General features: G+C 37.0%; 2 protein-coding genes across 3 annotated transcripts in view; one reads left to right on the top strand and one right to left on the bottom strand.

Moving 5' to 3' along the window:
* Positions 1 to 12,620, top strand: part of LOC127879283 (thrombospondin type-1 domain-containing protein 4-like) — a 14,758-nt gene extending 2,138 nt beyond the window's left edge. Inside the window, exons 2-11 of the mRNA XM_052426047.1 lie at positions 2,426 to 2,606; positions 2,955 to 3,121; positions 3,386 to 3,917; positions 4,956 to 5,085; positions 5,406 to 5,607; positions 9,050 to 9,226; positions 9,624 to 9,797; positions 9,999 to 10,178; positions 10,602 to 10,755; positions 11,556 to 12,620. Coding sequence (XP_052282007.1) covers positions 2,426 to 2,606; positions 2,955 to 3,121; positions 3,386 to 3,917; positions 4,956 to 5,085; positions 5,406 to 5,607; positions 9,050 to 9,226; positions 9,624 to 9,797; positions 9,999 to 10,178; positions 10,602 to 10,755; positions 11,556 to 11,674 — 2,016 coding nt within the window. The 3' untranslated portion in view covers positions 11,675 to 12,620. The remainder of the gene's footprint in view (positions 1 to 2,425; positions 2,607 to 2,954; positions 3,122 to 3,385; positions 3,918 to 4,955; positions 5,086 to 5,405; positions 5,608 to 9,049; positions 9,227 to 9,623; positions 9,798 to 9,998; positions 10,179 to 10,601; positions 10,756 to 11,555) is intronic.
* Positions 12,621 to 14,501: 1,881 nt separating this feature from the next.
* LOC127879281 (carbohydrate sulfotransferase 4-like) lies at positions 14,502 to 18,044 on the bottom strand. Of its 2 annotated transcripts, XM_052426045.1 has the most exons (4): positions 17,875 to 18,044; positions 16,141 to 16,306; positions 15,830 to 15,937; positions 14,502 to 15,413 (listed from the first exon to the last, which is right to left on the bottom strand). In XM_052426045.1, exons 1-4 carry the CDS (start codon positions 17,951 to 17,953, stop codon positions 14,624 to 14,626), a joined length of 1,143 nt encoding a protein of 380 aa, XP_052282005.1. In that variant the 5' UTR covers positions 17,954 to 18,044; the 3' UTR covers positions 14,502 to 14,623. The 2 variants fall into 2 exon arrangements, with proteins under 2 accessions (XP_052282005.1, XP_052282006.1); XM_052426046.1 differs by lacking the exon at positions 17,875 to 18,044 and having other exon boundaries at positions 16,141 to 16,539.
* Between the last annotated feature and the right edge of the window lie 568 nt (positions 18,045 to 18,612).

Below are 18,612 nucleotides of genomic sequence, written 5' to 3'. Positions count from 1 at the left end.
TAAAATCAATCACAACGAATGGGGTTGAGGCTCTCAAATTAGTTTAATTCTTTCTTAAAAGCCGTAGATTGTTTATTTCGGATAATTTTTATTCTCAACAAAATAAAAATGGTTAAACCGCGCATTAAGTACCAACGTGATCCATTCAACAGCTGTTTTAATTTGAGATGTTGTGATAGTTAATTCCTATGCATTAATTTAACGACCAAATTAGAGCCGCGTTGAAAGTTTTGTTTGATTGTGTGGGCGTTGTCTCGAATTTAGTAATCTTAGGCTGATTACTAGTTGTCGTAATCGACGAGTTTCTTTTTCATATAAGAGCATGTATGTCCTTCAAATTTCGACTCGATTCAAATCTGTATGGCATTGGTATTGAGATAAAATTTTGCGATTTTTATAAAACGTGCAGGCATAAAATATTATACAGAGAACTTGTGAATTAAACACTTAATCGTCTCGGGATATTTATCCATACTGACACATTTTAATTAATTAAAACTTGTCAGTATTTATAAATATATCCCGAGACAATAATCTTCCATAACTTAGTCAGTTACTGAAATTTAAGTTACAGCGAATGGATGCCAAACTCTCCGTTGCTTGACTCGAAATTTGCAGTTTAATACCCGAATTAAGTGCGCACAAAACCTGTTTGTATACAGGCTACAGAAAGAAAGAACATAATTCATAATGTGTCAGTTAATCTAAATGGCCGCATTTGTGTTAACTATTTTTTCGATTATATTCTGAGCCAGATCACGAGCTTATCATATCGCCATTTGAACAAATAAAAACGTAATCAAAAATCGTTTATATTTCACGAAAACTTAAGATTGTTTATCTAAAACTTTTTGTTTTCAAATATTCTTAAGCATTCAACGTTATTTTTATGAAGCGTATTCCTTGATGAAAAAAGATACTCTTATAGCGATTATTTGAACGTACACTGAATAATTGTATACCTTTTGCGTACTAGCCTCTCAAATTGCAATATGGCTATGTATTGATCATACTCCTAAATCGTTAAACTTATTTTTAACATTAGCAAATGCAGGCATAATTTCCGCGTTTTTTTTGCCAACAAATCAATTATTTTAATAGTATAATGCGGTCGGACCCCAAACCTCAATATTTATCAGGAATTCCATATGGTCTGGTTTTATTTTCTAACGAACCTTGTAAATTGAGAAGTATTAAGGACTTGATAATAAATGGATTCACACCAAACATTTGGTACATTCATGTCATATAATTGTTTGAATGAAATATATATATATTTGGTTTCTAACATCGAGTCAATCAATTATTTCGGAAAGAAGCCATTTTGCAAATATAATCAACAGCCACTTCAATGTCATTTTACAGTTGTTGCTATTAATCATATTTTTTTTAACATTATATTAATAGCCGCATGTTCAAAGACAACTTTTTAAGCAGGTAATTATAACTCATCGCGGTTTTGTTATTCTCGATATTTAAAGACAGTCTTCGGATTTATACATATCACGATAAGAATTCAATTTGATAGTGATACTGTACTTTGCGTAGCAATACATGACAAGCATTCCATCATGTGTCATTACCAGTTGGTATTTATTCTCCTCCTCCGTCTCCTTCTCCTCCTCCTTCAAATCATCATCATCATCATCATCATCATCATCATCATCATCATCATCATCATCATCATCATCATCATCATCATCATCATCATCATCATCATCATCATCATCATCATCATCATCATCATCATCATCATCATCATCATCATCATCATCACCACCACCACCACCATCATCATCATCATCATCATCATCATCATCATCATCATCATCATCATCATCATTATCATCATCATCATCATCATCATCATCATCATCATCATCATCATCATCCTCATCATCATCATCATCATCATCATAATCATCATCATCATCATCATCATCATCATCATCATCATCATCATCATCATCATCATCATACTTTTTCGCATACAAAAAATAACATGAAAAACCTTTAATCGGTTATTTATTGCCGCCTAGTTTAAAGCGATGATAAAGCCGGAATTTCGACACTGTATACCTTATGGCTTATCTTACATCTGATGATCAGACCCGTGGTCTAGATGAAACACACTTGCGCCAGACATTAGGGTTGGCAGGTTCGATCCCCCGTTCAATCCTTACTCACTACTTGGTCTTTGGCATGAGCCGTTCAACCATGTTGCAGTGTACTAGCTACTTCATAATGGTCACTTAAACACATAGGGTCGCATCGTCTCTGAAATCGGGCACTAGTTATGGAATGCTTCAAAAGTCAAGTTATCTCGCATTATTCTGAGTAACCCATCCAACACGTTGTCTGGAGCAATGGTCATACGGGAGAAATAATGGTGCACGTGATCAATATACAACCCACATTCTTTCAGGCGAGTCACGTGACGGGCTCGTTCTACTGCCAGCAGTGCCGCGATGCTGACGTCTGTGAGACGGTGGTGGGTACGCTACGTTACACCGTGATGAGCAAGGGATACCACCCCGTGGTCACAATGCCCCGGGGTGCCTGCTATATCAACGTTACGGAGGCGGGGCGCACCAGCAATTTGATTGGTAAGGGAGTTATTGCTGTTTAATCATATGTATGTAAATATCAACAATTAAGTGTGATACTATGAATAATTCAAATCACTTTGGATTTTTTTTTATGTGAAATAATAATCGAATAAATAAAAAAAAATGTTTGTGTTTAAAGTTAAGACAGCAATTTTATCACTTTTAAGCATTACAATCACGCAGTTTTAACATTATCAAACCGAAAACAAACACATTATCATTTTGTATGCTCTTAAGTTTTGTTTTATTTAAATACAGAAAAAGCCAAGCACTGTGACTGATGTAAGAATTTATTTGATTTGTTTAGTTCTAGATCTAGTTAATTCCTATACCTGTTTTTTTCAGCCATAAAGGACGGAAATGGCTATATAATAAATGGTAACTGGAAAACGGATCCCAGTGGACAATATAATGCAGTCGGGACTACTTTTATTTACCGGAAGGCGGAAGAACCCTGTTTGGGAGAGTGTATTACGGCAGACGGTCCCACGTTAGGGAAAGTAGTCATTCAGGTAAAATAGCGTGCTCTGAAAAATTGCACCATTTATGTGAAATATAGTTTTGTGAAAAATCAAGATTCCACAATGTTGCACATCGACTTTACGCTTACAAGTGTATGAGCTTCACATGCTTAAGTCAAAAATAAACTTTTCTGTTCTGCTCTGTCATAACATCGCATTACAGACTCTTATTTGTTGCAATTTCGTATTTGTACCAACATATATCACCGCTGGCAACATTGTTTGCCTGCATTATTTATGTCTTGTGTGTTTCAGCTGTTGTACCATGAGCGCAATCCCGGCATCTACTACAGTTATCAGGTCGCCAGAGGCCTGAAGGATTTACCAGACGACCCTAGAATCAAAGCAAACGACAGATCCGAACTGCGCGAAGCCGCCATTGGTTATCGCAACATTCCAGATCATTCCGAAACGGAATCTAAACCGGGCAGCTTTCCGGAATTCGTTCCGATTCCAGGTGGAAGCGGAATCCATCTGAAGGGACCCGTTTTCTCGTCTGATTTCTCGTACAGACAAAAATCGAACAGCAGACGATCACGGCACAGAAACGACCGTCGCGGCGGAAACACTGAAAATCGACAGGCCTTGAAAGACGTCACATTCGTTCGCGGTGAAACTGACGATACTTTTCGGCAGGTTGGCGGACCGGAAGGCGGCAATGTAAAAATCTCGTCTGGTAAGGACCCGCTGCTGGCGGTGGACTCAGGTGACGGACTTGCGTCCGTGCTGGAAGTGTTCAGCTGGCGTCTCACAGGCTACACAGAGTGCACGCGGGACTGCGGTGGAGGTATGGCAAACTGTTTTACTCTCGTTCACGTTAAGCCCTGCCCATTTTTTAACACCAAGAAAGAACAAAAACGTTGGCTACATATATATCATTTCCACGTCGACTTGGTGTTTAATTCAGAGCACGTGTATTGGTAACAAGAACATTGGAAACCTGATATTAGAAAAATTGGCAATAAACGTCGTCGTTTTGTTTTGCGAGTTTTCCTTACAAGGGCGATACTCCCCAAGTTGGTAGTGCTAGGAAATACCATCTTATTATTTAAAGTTTTAATTATGTATATAATTCGATATTCTCATATAACGTATATTATCGTTTAGAAAATGACTTTTAAGAACGCCTGCGCAATTATTTGTCATTGAAATTCTAAACACATACCGGCAACTGCTTTACTCGATTTGTGCTATAAAATAGTTCGGTATATACTGTTAGGTGTACCATTCATTTTGCATGTACATTTTCATAATTTAAAGCAAGATATATAATGGCTACATTTAATATACAAATGAATACAATCTAACAAAAATAATGCATTGGTTTTAATAAAGCCGGTAAAATATTTAACATAAAAGCACATATTAGAAAAGGCTCTCAACCGACATGGGTATGTGTTTGCTTCCTCGTGGAAATCATTAAAATACAAAAGCATTATTTTCTGCTAGTTTGATGCAATACAATTCGTGTTTTGAGCCGCGTCTGGCGATCATTTGTCCTATGCCATACGCGAACACCGTATGTTCAGACCGACCTGAGTCGCGCGGCTTCGTGGTTTCATAAGGGGACATATTACTTCAAGACCAGACTGCGCGGTTGCTCAGGCTGGTCTGAAGCTACACTGGCCGCTTATAACATAAAACCCATTTTCTTATGACGCGGCTTTATTTGTTTTAGCTTCCACATACTTAAAAAGGACAAGGAAATATTATTTCCAAGGTCCGAGGCGATAAAGACAAGTTTGTCGGGTCTTCCATACAACACCCATAATTAGTTCTTAGCGGTATCCCGCAGTTGGTCACCGCTTGTTTGTATAACTGGCAGGTATGCAAGAGAGCCTATACGAATGTGTTGACGCCTACTCGCTGCAGACGACAGCGCCCTTGCGCTGTGCAGACGTATTGAGACCGGAAGCGCGTCATCGAGTCTGCAACCCGGAACCATGCACGCCAAGGTATGCAACGGCTCTTGCAGTTTGCCTTTGTGGAGAAACGTTTGATACATACACAAATAGTTTCGGTCTTTCTTACCATCAACAATATACCTTTGGAAATCAGGCAAAAATAAGGTTGACTCCATCTTTGATTGCTTATGAATTAAACCTGTACTAAACACAGCATTAGTGCTCATGTGCATTTTTATGATGGTGACCAAATGTCAAACCTTTTTTCAAGAATGTTTGAGGACGCATTTTAGAAACGTATTTTACATCTGTTCTCTTCGATAATAATTGAATTAGCTTGCGATATTCTTGACTGTTGTGTTACCTTACAGTTGGTCGACGGGCACTTGGTCAAAGTGCAGCGTAACCTGTGGGCATGGAAAGAAATCTCGCGAAGTCTCGTGCGTACAGAGAATATCCGCGACTGATTCTCAGCTTATTGCGGATTCTTACTGCACGAGTTCGAAACCAACTTCAGTGCACGACTGCTTTTCTGACTCGTGTTTCTATTGGTCGGCTGGAAATTGGAGCGAGGTAAAACTAATTACGCAATTGTGAATGCAGGTGAACATAAATAACCTTAAAATAATTACGCCTATAAACACGTTTAATATCAACGTATACATGTATAGTCGTGTCAATACTTTAGGATGCTACGGTATCTTCTTTTTTGTGCAAAGCTTAAGCCGTTCTGGTTTCAACGAATATACCGGCACTTTATGTGACATCATCCCATGTTGGAATAGAGTACACATGACCGTAGAGACTTATTACTATGTACCCTATTATATCCATGCAAACCACTAGAGCTTCTATATTTACTGTTTACGACTGTTATTGCCTCGTTGTTTTTAAAGGCGAATCTGGGACTACACTTTGCTAAACTAGCTTTTCGCCAAGAAGAGACTTCTTTTAAACGAAAAAGCCATACAAACGGAAAGTGTCCTCCTCGATTAGCCTGCGCGGATTGAACAGGCTAATCTGCGACGACACTTTTCGCTTATGGATTAAACCCGATTTTTGCAGAACGAGGCTCAATTAATCTCATTAATATTTCTCAGAAACGAATATCCATAAAAGCATGTTATTAGTTTATTAGTAATAAGACACGCGTTATACGTTTAAATGTTTCTATTTATAGTATTACCAACAATGTAATAAATAAACTTTGAGTGATTACCGACTTTATCGTACTTAATTATAGACCTCTATAGGACATGCCCCCCAAAATAGCAATTTCATTTGTTTACTTGCGACCCCCCTCCCTCTAACACCAAATAAATACTTCGTTCTTAAAGAAAAAAAGCATGTATTAAAATGCAGTTGAAAAAGAACTGACAGTAAAAGAAACAGAACCTGTTGTAAGTGCAAGACTTGGCTCACGGTGTCACATATTTGAGATATTTCCAGAATAAAATGATTAACGCGTTCCCTTAAAAAAACTGTTAATGGGTAATTTCTCAACGAAGACAGCCTTCAAAATAATGAACGAATGTGTTGTAAACTGCATGCGCTCTTGCCAGATCTGGTGTGAAGTGAGTGCACGTAGTCCTTGAAATCGCGCCTGTTTTGATGCACGAGAATTCGGACGCCGAGATGTGGAGAGATACGCAGTAAGGCCAGACAAACATGGATGCTTATGTTTAATCTTCCGCCTGATTTTTCCGAATCATGCAAGAACGATACAAACAACGATATTTTGAGAGAGAACAAATGTCTAAAAGCCAAAAAAAGTATTAATAACGTTTTTTCGGAACCAACTATTTAATATATAATATGGAATCCAGAATAATGCCGACTTTGCAGCACTAACATACATGTATTTACCTATGTGAATGTGTACCCGCTTTGAGATGTCTTACGCGGCAGTTTAACCGCGTATACTAGCAATAATTATTTTTATTTTTAAGGTTTAAGAATAAACGCAGTAAAGTCCTTTGTGCTTTTTTCATAATGTTTATACTATTTCGATTTTTTCAAGTAGTAAAACGTGGTATATTTTTGTTCCTTAAGAATCGGAAAACCTACCAACCCGTTGATGCTAAGCACATAAATAAGGTTCGGCCTTATTTTTCTGAGACACAGTGTCTTCGGGATATTTACCGCAAATAAATACTCAATTTAATATATTATTACTCTAGCGCCGTACGCGTCTAGCTTTCTATTGCACAAAGCGTCGTGCGTAATAAAAAAAAACGAGTATTAGACACGCGATGTTAAATTATACACTAATGTTCAAATTTATTTAGTTAAATTTACCGCTACGTCGTCGGATTAATGAAGATTTAATCAAGATGTTGGGCTTGCGCATGATACACATGCCATTCGATGGTTTGTAAATTGGATTAAGCTGGAAGCCGCTCCCTTCAATTTTACCACAATAAATGTGCCCCTTTACGTATTAAACATGCTTAAAGGGGCCTTTTCACAGATTTTGGCATGTTTTGAAAGTTTTCAGTAAATTCTTTATATTGATAATTGTAAACATTGGATATAAAAAGCTCCAGTAAAAAATCAAACATAAAATTAAAAAAAAAAGGTAACTCCCCCGCAGGGCTCGAACCACTGATCCATGGAGTCCTGGAGTAAAAAGTCTGCGACTTACACCACTCGGTCATCCTTCCGGATTCAATGCTATGCGTATTTTAAACCTTATATAAGCAATCCTCGTAGTTTCACAAAATATCACGACAACAACAGAACTCTCCAAATTATTAATTTGTTTCGCGTTGCAACGCTTTATACTTTTCGGGATTTTAAATCGTCAAAATATGCATAAAATGGCTATTTTAGAGCATGGTAAATGTTTAGTATTACAGTTTCCTCACAAATATCATAACTAAAACGAAAATTTGCGAATCTGAAACAACTTTTTTCAATTTTGTCAATTTACCCAAACGTGAAAAGTCCCCTTTAATATCGCAAAAACGTAGTAACATGTTCGGCACGAGAAGTAGATTAATTAAAACTTTGAGAAGACATTTAAGGTCAGTTTCTTCTCGGACGAAACACACGCAGTACTTTGTATATCGACGTTATAAGCCCTCACTGTTAATCAAGGGTTGTCTTCCAAGTATTTCAAGCAAAGCAAATCATGCGTGCAACCATTGTTTTTTTTAAAACCCATACGATTATATACTAGCCGGGCTTCATCCGGGCTTCATGCATGTGGGTACAGTCTCGTTCCAGTGAGTGCAGTCTTTTCGCTTATGGAAAAAGAATTATCTTCTAGACGAAAATCCAGTTTACTCGGATAGTGTCGTCATTGACTAGCCTGTGTCGACTGCACAGGCTAATCTGGGACGATTCTTTACGCGCATTCATAACGCCCGATTTTCCTAGAGGTCGGTTTGAATATGTTAATACGCTTGAAAAGGTAGAACTGAATATGATTATTGGTATTGTATATTACTCAGCACAAATTTCATTGTTCGGAACGTGTGTTAGTGAATTGCAAACTGTTATGATGCCAATCGTAAATCATAAGATCTTTGTGAACGTCGCTCAAAATTCGTAAAGTACAGATACCGTTGATAAGGACAGCTAAATCCACTCCTGTTTAAAGTGATTGACAGAAACAATTTATGACACTGAGGCTAATTGGCACATTTGTGGCGCGATGCCATTACTTGTGATCATGAACTAAAGGAAAATATATAATGTTTTCTGCAAGCCCGTAGAAACATCGTATAGTTCATTGCAAAGTGCATTCTTGATATGGTTAACACGAATAAGCTTTAGCTTTCGAAAGTCTTGCGCCATGTGTCCAATATCTATAAGTCCTCTGCTTTTATTCAACTCCCTATTCATTGTATAATTTAATACACAGCGGAAACCATCTAAACCGGATCTTCTCTAAACCGGAATCCTCTCTAAAGCGGAATTTCCTCTCGGTCCCGGGGATGTCCGGTTTAGAGGGGTTCCACTGAATGTGAAATGGATATCTGATGTATTAGTCTGATATTTTGTATTTTAGTGTTCGGTCGATTGTGGGAATGGCACTCGTACACGGCACGTGACATGTCAGGACGAGACCGGAAACATTGCCAATAGCAACCAGTGCAATAGCCAATCTGAACCCCTGTCGGAGGAGTCATGTGACCGGGGCGCATGCGCTGGAACGCAGTGGTATTTCAGCCAATGGAATGACAAGGTAGAGTTGAATTTTAGAGTTCAACGTTCTCGCTAAAAATTAAGATAACAATTAAGACAATAACCCGAATCTTATAACACACACAAACATTAATATTTTCAAATAACTATGGCAATGAATAAAACGAACATGATTACAAAGGTTTTACAAAGGTTGTTGTCATTCAACTATGAACATTCCTCGAAGTACTTGTACATCCCGATTTATTAGTGTCTATTTTTTCCGGATTACTGCATTTGGTGGAAAGAAAATGCAAATTGGGTTAAATATCGGTACGCTGTGTTTTGCACGACATACATAGTGCTTTCACTTTCGAAAGTCAGGTGTTAATCAACAGGATTGGATAACTCATAACTGTATGACATGTAATGAAATATAGTCTATTACATTACAAAAGTGCAATGAAAACTGCGGAAGGGGTGTGGCTACCCGGACGGTTCATTGCGCAACCTCTGCCGGTCACATACTTGCGGATCGCTTCTGTGACGTATCTAGCAGACCGGAGAGCGAACGCAAGTGCGACCAAGAAGGCCGTTGTGTCGCACAGTGGTTTACTGGACCTTGGGGCAAGGTAAGCTAAGATAAGTCTTGTTCATTATGTTACTATTATATGTTTGTGATTAAGGATAAGTTTTTGTTTTGTAATTTTCATTTTACAGAGCCAGATAAATAATACAAAATTAAGGTTAAAAGAGATAGGGACTGAAGTTCTATAAAGTAAAGGAAACACATTATGTCGCATTTTTGTCAACACCGGTGGTTTTTATTCCAGTGTTCCCAAGCGTGTGGCCCGGGAGTGAAGACTAGGGATGTGCTCTGTATCTCCACCCGAGAGGGAGTGCGCGCGATTGCCACAGAAACCGAATGCAAAGACGAGGATAAACCCGAAACGACAAAACCTTGCACTGAAAGCACGTGCGGAACGGAGTGGTATAGATCCGATTGGTCACAGGTAAGTGGAATGGGTCGAGAGTGAAGTTGTTTAGATCGATATGGTCACAGGTTAGGTCACTTTAATCAGACGAGAGTGAAGGGGTATAGATCGATGTGGGAACAGGTCAGTTGAAAAGGTCGAGAAAATTCGCTTCTTACCATTTATCGATTTAAACTTTTACATTTTTACTGGTTCAAGGCTTAGTTAAATCCAAATATTTTCCATTAACGAAATACGCAGAAACCGCAGCGAGCAGTTTGATAAAGCATTGCACTCCGATGGCACTAAGATAACCGTTGCGTCAGGGGACAGTAATCCAAAATAAGTGTGATATTGTAGTTAATGAACTTTATTATTTTATTAATGAATTTGTTTAATTTATGTTATAACGCAACGGAGAGATCCAATAAAATTAAAAGAGTTTGACACTTTTTGTTTAAGTGCTCAAAGTCTTGCGGCGGTGGTATACAGACACGTGCCGTCCGCTGTATGGGTGGAGACAGCCGCACGAGAAGCACGTGCCACGAGAGCGACAAACCGCGTGACAACAGAGTGTGCAACACGGACCCGTGCCGGTCAGCACAAACACTTGCACGTGAGTAAGGCTTTAGTCGGAAATGTATATGTAGCAAGCATGTTTTAATAGCATACTCGTCATTTGTTAAGCAATATACTCGTTTCTTAGTGTTGTTGCAATCTTATTTTCTTACAACTGATACTCGCTCTTGGTTGAGTAGGACAGGTGAACGACACATTTCTATAGCAGCAAACCCGTGGTTCAAAGCCGGAATACAGCCCGCGCAGGCTTTAAGAATTATCTCCAATGACTCTATCCTTAAAATACAACAACAACAACTAATGAGTTGCACATATTAGCCTTTGTAATGAACACATATGTTTCCTTATAACTGATTTGGTTACTCGTATCCGTTTCCTAGATTTATAATAATTCAAACAATCACAGTTTAAATCATGTATTGAAAATACTGTGTCAAAATGTTGAAATCTTTTTTTAAAGACGACCAATGACTTGGCCACTGTTGGTATTTATTAGAACAAACTAACAACGTTACGAGTTGAAGCACAATGGTTGGCACAAAAAATACGCATACATAAAGATAAACATCGAGTCCTTCGTGTCATTCATGAGCTGAGTGATTGTTTATAGTTTGAATCATTTCAATTAGAATGAATATGACAAACATATATACAAGAATTTAAAATTCCATTGCAATGTTATTTAAAAGTATTGATAAGAAGATGCTTCAATCAGTTTAGACTAAAAGTACTCGGGAGATGAACCGTTAAGTATAAATGAGAACTTGTATTTCGAGAACGGGAAGCAAAACAAAGCTCTGTTCACAATTAACGATCACGTGTTCGGGTATGTTCCAGGACGCGGCTGCACGGACGAGTACCCAAGTTGTGACGTCGTGGTACAGGCTAACCTCTGTCGCTATCCGTACTACCAGCGGAAGTGTTGCCAGTCGTGTACCGGAAGTACGCGAATTTGAATTGAAAGGGAGATAAATATCTACAGACTGGTTATACAGTTACTTAATACACATTTGCGAAGATGTGTCATTCTTAAAGCGCGATTTTAAGTTGTCACATTTCATAATATGGATCGTATAAGCACTAACTGACATTAAACATTATTATATTAGAAATCGAGTAATACATAACAGTAACATTCACGCTTGGAATATATGTACATGATAAAACATAGTAGTTAGTTACCAATATGTGCAACTATGTGAATGGTGTGCGGGGCATTTAGTTTATATCATTGCACCTTGTTGAATTCATAAGCTTATTCAGTTAAGATTTTTAAATGCAGCAGTTATGATTGTGCAGGGAAATGTTTAAAGGGGCCTTTTCACAGATTTTGACATGTTTTGAAGTTTGTCATTAAAAATACTTTATATTGATAAATGTAAACATTAAATTTTAAAAGCTCCAGTAAAAAAATAAAAATAAAATTTTAAAAAGAAAAAAAAAAGGACGCCCGCAGCAGGGCTCGAACCAGTGACCCCCGGAATCCTGAAGTAAAAACGCATTAGCCAACTGAGCTATCCTGCCAAGCGTACATATTTGCGTATTTTATACGTTAAATAAGCAATTTTCGTAGTTTCACAAATTTAAACGACAACAACAGAACTCTCCAAATTATTCAATCGTTTCGCGTTGCAACGCTTTATAGTTTTTAGGTTTTTAAATCGTCAAAAGATGCATATAATGGCTATATTAGACCATGGCAAATGTTCAGTAATACTGTTTCCTAACAAATATCATAACTAAACCGAAAATTTGCGAACATAGGAGATAATTTGCTCTATATTGTGTTAGCACGATATCGGAGGATACAGTTCTTTTTCATATGACACACTCCACTGTATATGATGGTCGCAATATACTATTCCGTAAATATGACAAACTCTTATAAATATATATACATATATATATATATATATATATATATATATATATATATATATATATATTATGTTTTCCCGATATCGCATGGTCGCACTGTGTTGCTAGATACTGTTCATCACATATGACACTCTTTAATTGTTATGTTCGCACGACATCGCAGGAAAATGTTCCTTTAATATGAGATCGTCTATCAAATATTCTCACACCATCGCATTGTTCATATCGCTTTTCATTAAATGCAGACAAATTCATGCCATTTACAGGTATTGTTGTTTGCGAATTACATATTTGTTTGAATGTCTTTTACAGATTTTTTGCATTAAATTTTTTTATGTACGACATACGTCGTATGTCAAGCTCCGGCCGAGTCAAACTTCATTTTACTGTAATTTCCGGTATGCGATATATTCCTTGATTTTAATAGTTTGTGTATCAAAACTGACCACGTATTTATAAATACCCTATGATTTACCTGTTAATCTGCAAGTTCCCGATAACAATATTTTTTTTCTAATGTATAAAGCGTTGTGTCATATTATTTTTTTTTAAAGTTCATTGTGTCAGCGTGGTGTTTTTAATTCCATCAGTATTTTGATACTATTGCACTAATATAAACATGTTAATTGTCTTTACTGCTTTATTATTATATGTTAGTGATTTGTATTTGTTTTTTTATTGTGTTAGTCATATTTTTGTGAGTAACGTATTGTTTCCTTTTTCTCAATAATTTGTTTCTTAATAAAAGTTGGTTTCTCCACTTGGATTATGTTTAAACCGTCTGACCCTCAGTTGCCTAACACTCACTGGATAACATGATTCGTAATGTAAACAATCAGTTTAATTCACAATTAAATCTTTAAACGGACTTTAAATATGAAATAACAAACAGTCGCATTCTTTGAAAGCGCGCCATAATTCAAGACCAGTGTATTAGTTAATTCCACAAGTTCAACCCATAACATATGTCCAGTCTGTTAGTTTAGTCCACAAGTTTAGCCCATAACTTAGGCCCAGTCTGTTAGTTCAGTCCACAAGTAAACCTCATAACCTAAGACCAGTCTGTTAGTTTAGTCCACAAGTTCAACCCATAACTAAAGTACATTATGTAGATGAAGTCCACTATGTCGGCCAATAACATATTTCCAGTATATTGCTGTAGTCCACCGTGTGAGTTCATAACCCAATGACATATCATTAATCTAAAATAAATTGCAACCTATAGCAACTGTCAAACATACTGTACAGCTAAGTATTGGTAAAGTCGTTCGTGGGAACGAGGTATTTTAGTGTTGGGAACGACATTATTAGTCATTTTGTAAAAGATTATTCAAGTAGGGGGGGGGGGGGGGCTAACATTTTGAGAAAAACAATATCGGGGACATGTCAATGCTTTAGAAAGCGCATGTGTTCTGATTGGTGAATTATGTCGTTACCGAAAAAGCTAATCACGTTCCAGCGAGCGTCTTACCACGACTTAAAAAGTCGTCCCCAAGACTTAAAAAATTGTGACCAAGAGTAAATTATGTCTTTACCACGACTTAGTAACTTGTTTCCTTAGTAATTCGTTATAACAAGAAAGTTAGTTATCTCTTTACACGAATACATAAGTCGTGGGAACAATTAACTAAGTCGTTGAATCGACATCAATAAAAAGTTGCACATCTCTGCGACCGTATATGTTACCTCATGAGTGTTAGTAAATGGCTTCCTTTTCAAAACGATTTAAAGACATTGTTTAATGCAACATAAATAAATGAATTATAAACCTCACGAATACCAATATCACGGGAATCATACTCTAGGGTGGGGGTTGCAGGGGCGGTGGTCGCTATGTATCGGTGGATTGCCCGACACAGTTGACCAGATTCTTCACTGGAGTTGATTTCGACATTTCACAGGCTAAAAGTGGCATAGTTTATTCATTAGAATGTAAATAAAATTATATTCCTGTATTCCATATGTTTTCATATTATGTTCATTAAACTTTGAGAATAGGTTGAGTCCCCTAGTTTGTTTCACGTTCGTCATATAGACATTTCTTCGGACAGCTTAAGATCGGGTATATTTGTTTGAAACATTTCAGCTCTATTTTTAAAAGTCGTTATGTTAAGCAGTCTTACAACTTCCGTACATTTCTCAAGCACCTGTTCATACAACCGGAAAGACATGTACGATCGCCACCAACGGGCATTGTCTTTTATTCTATTTTTATTCATATCTGTAATGTTTGAATTGGCATCGTTGATCTTTACATTGATAAGTTGTTTAGGCGCATTTCTATCAAAATGCATACCAACAAAGTCGAACAGTTTCCGAACCTTAGTTTCAATGTCTGTTTTAAGGTCCTCGTAGAAAATCATTTTCACTCTATTAGGGAATGTATCTTTTAAGGTACGAACCCCTTGAAAATCGTCCTTCATTTTATTACATAATATGTCCGCATTTAAACTGAAGTTCTTCGCCGGGTATCCCTTGGTCTCACTCCGGCTGTTGATTATAGCGAACGGGTTTCGAAACTGATGAATAACTTTAAGGTTTTGGTTCCTCTCAAGAAGAGATCGCAGATCCCACGTGGTCAAGCGAAGAACTTTGGTGACCACGTGCGCTGAATTGTGACAAGTTGTTTCTAAGATTTTAAGACACTCTTGCTTTGGCGCTCGATTTTTCATGCACGTGTGGAAGGACAACCAGCTAGTTCCAGATAACGAAGAGCGACCGTGGACAGACGGTACGATGATATGACCCAGCGACGAGAACTTGCAGTGATAAATATCGTCCAAGATCTCTAGTAGATCCGCAACACGCGTAGAGTTCCTGGAAAGAATTTCAAATATACTTAAATGGCTGAACTGATATAGTCTTAGAGGTAAAGCGTAAACATGTAAATAACGATGGTGGTAATCTAAACGTGCGCATATTATATTTAATTGATATATACAACATACTATTAGAACTCTAAGATAAGTATGAATTTGATTATCGTGGAAGATTTGAAATCTGCATGACTGAACTTTGACCGAAATCTCGTCGTAACCTTGACGAACTGTCGCCCAATCCGTTTGTGGTTGAGCGCTTTATAAACCCAATGATCATTAAAATAGGCTTTAATCATTCAAGTTTTAAGCTGAAGCTAACATTGTCAACGTTAAACAAACTGAAACCTTTTAGCTGTGTTTATGAACTGTAACATTAGACGCTTGAAACCAAACCTTCGGACCAAAGTAACCAACCTGCAATTTGTTGGATCCTCCAGAGTGTCGCACTCTGTGTTTGGACTTCTGAAGTAACTAAAAACGCCAAATGTCCAGAGAGGCTCGTAGAAGTAGAAGGCATCATCTCTAAAACACATATTAATACGTGTTTGCTTTTTTCTGTTTGGACTTTTCTCCGCTCATAACAGTATTTCAATCATATGACATTAATCTACTTACACCTTTCTTCTTGAGTTATTCTATGGACTGGTCTTATTAATTAGTATGCAACACTGGGTAACGACTGTGGACATTGACTTATTTCCGTTAACAATGGACTGGATCCAAACCTGTGGCCAAACAAACTTCCGGTAAAACTCGATCCACTGTTCATGTAGCTACTTAGCAAAAGTTTGCGCTGAGAACCGGTCGGAGGACGATCACGGGACTCATCTTGCTTCACTCTGGCCATAAGACATGTTTCGGCGGACATTGACACGCTTCTTGGTACGCTTTCTGAAAAAATGTAAAAGAAGTTGATATCATTATTAATTTACTTCAAAGTACAATTAACGTACACTATTACTATCATTATCAGTCTAATTGTGCCTCCTGTAAGATAAAGTAATAATATATAGTGTTCCTGTCTGAGTTTCTTCATTTTTTTTTACTGGGTAATTAAACTGTTCCGATATGAAGGTTGACTTATTTAAGTTACTAGTATTTTTCAAGATATAGCTGGAAAAGAGCCATTTAGCAATTCAAATGCGATTTTTCAAGAAATAACAAATATGTATAAGCATATATTTGAAAAATATAACTTTGCAGGCCTTGTATTTAATACAATGTCTGTATGAAATCATTTAGAACATATAACACACATCGGATAAGTTGTATGTATGTCATAAATGTATAAACACATGGGAAAAAAAAACAAAAAGTAAGTTTTCTACATTTCACATTTAAAGTCCGTAGCATATTTGATAGTTAAAATACATTTAATGCGCACTAATGAGCAGATTTCTGCGAAAACCGGGCTAAAGACATGTCCTTTAAAGTGTCGTCCTCGATAAGCATGTGTAGTCCGAATTTGGCTGATCTGTGACGTTACTCTTCGCCTCGACTGGATTTTCGTTTAGAGAAGACTCACTTTTAACACACACAAAAACCATAGAAGCTGAAAGTACCGTCCCTGAATAGCAGGTATCAGCGAATAGTTTTTCATATAACTGCAGGTGTTTATATTATAATTTGAGATTTCAAATACGCTGTTGTAGGTATTGATTTAGTTGACGTGTCAATGCTGTATTCTGTTCGACGTTGGAGAAAATCTGTCCCAAATGTTCGCCTTAAGATAAGGTGTTTGAATGCTGATTATTGTAATCGCATTTATTTCAACCCCACTGATGGGTTTCTTTTCAATGTGCGCCTAACACTTGTTTGATAAATTAAATGTTAATGATTTCCAAAAGAATAGGCCATATCCTGATATGATTAACATTATTCAATATTAAGGTAAACGGTATATTATAAATGTAACTATCACAGTGTTAAAGAAAAACACGCACACATCGAACAAAAAACAACAAAAAATATGCACATTGACATAATCATGGTTATAGTATTTTCCTAACTATATAACTTATCTTGTTTTAGTGACACACAGACGCATCATGTCGGGTGTAACTTTACTTGCGAATTGAATTTATAACCTGTTTGTCCAATTACTTACTTTTAAAATAACGATTGCTTCTAACATACATGTATATGAAATTAACTGTTGTCTGTAAAATATATGTACCCATACGCGTATTTGATCATACTCGTTTCGCAACACAAAGGGCACGTTGGCATTGTCTATGCGATTACATAAGGTACTGTATCTAAGTTTGCTTTGTAGGCTTTGCACAAAGCTGCTGCTGCTGATGTTAATAATAATGATAGCCACCACGATTAAATGACATTTAGTTTGAAACTTTTTAAGAAGACACGTGAAAGTGAATTAAATATTTCAGTTGTATATGTGATAAAGGAAATTGTCAATTAGTTATTTTTCTATTTGTTTGTAAATAAAACATACTGACCTTGAAAAACAATTAAACTATATATCAAAAGCGAAGCAGCTAGTCCGCAAACAAATGTTAATCTCCATGTTTGAACCATTTCACAATGAGGCTGTTTTCGTACTAAATGAACGTCTTAAATAATGTAAATCCGAGCACATTTTAAGAACAAGAGAAGATAACCTGTTCGAAGCGTGAACTGGTCGCGGGCATGTGCGTTTGTGATGAACTATACCAGAAAAAGCGAGTAAGCATATTTTGCATTGAAAAACCATCGACGTCAATGCAAAATCAAAGAGAGAAATAGTATCTTTAAACAGCTTATTTTTCAAATGCGCATAGCCATGAAATGTCGACAATCGCATTTAGCTAATTGAATACTAAGCTTTATAAAATCAGTCTCTGGGAAAAGTATAATCGCAGATTAGCCTTTGTGGATCAGCATGTGCAGTCTTCATTACATTCTCGTTTCAGGGATTTTTTTTAAACATTATTTTGATATTTGCGTATATATAAATCTCGAGTACTCAAGATGTGCCCAGTTTTTACTATAGGCACACAATGGCGACAGCAACAATTGAACCTCTATGTCATATGGTTTCAGATCAAAATATTTTTTAGTTATTGTTCTCTAAACATAGAAAATAGCATACGGCAGAGCTGGGCCGGACGTCTAAATTCGACCCGCTGCCGAAATAGGATGCTGCTTAACTAAAAATTATTACCAAAATACGTCCACGTTTTTATTATCGTTCAGCT

Source organism: Dreissena polymorpha, chromosome 4, assembly GCF_020536995.1.
Source record: "Dreissena polymorpha isolate Duluth1 chromosome 4, UMN_Dpol_1.0, whole genome shotgun sequence".
NCBI classification, from domain to species: Eukaryota; Metazoa; Mollusca; class Bivalvia; order Myida; family Dreissenidae; genus Dreissena; species Dreissena polymorpha.
Note: the sequence above shows the minus strand (reverse complement) of the source record. Positions and strands in the feature narration are given on the sequence as shown.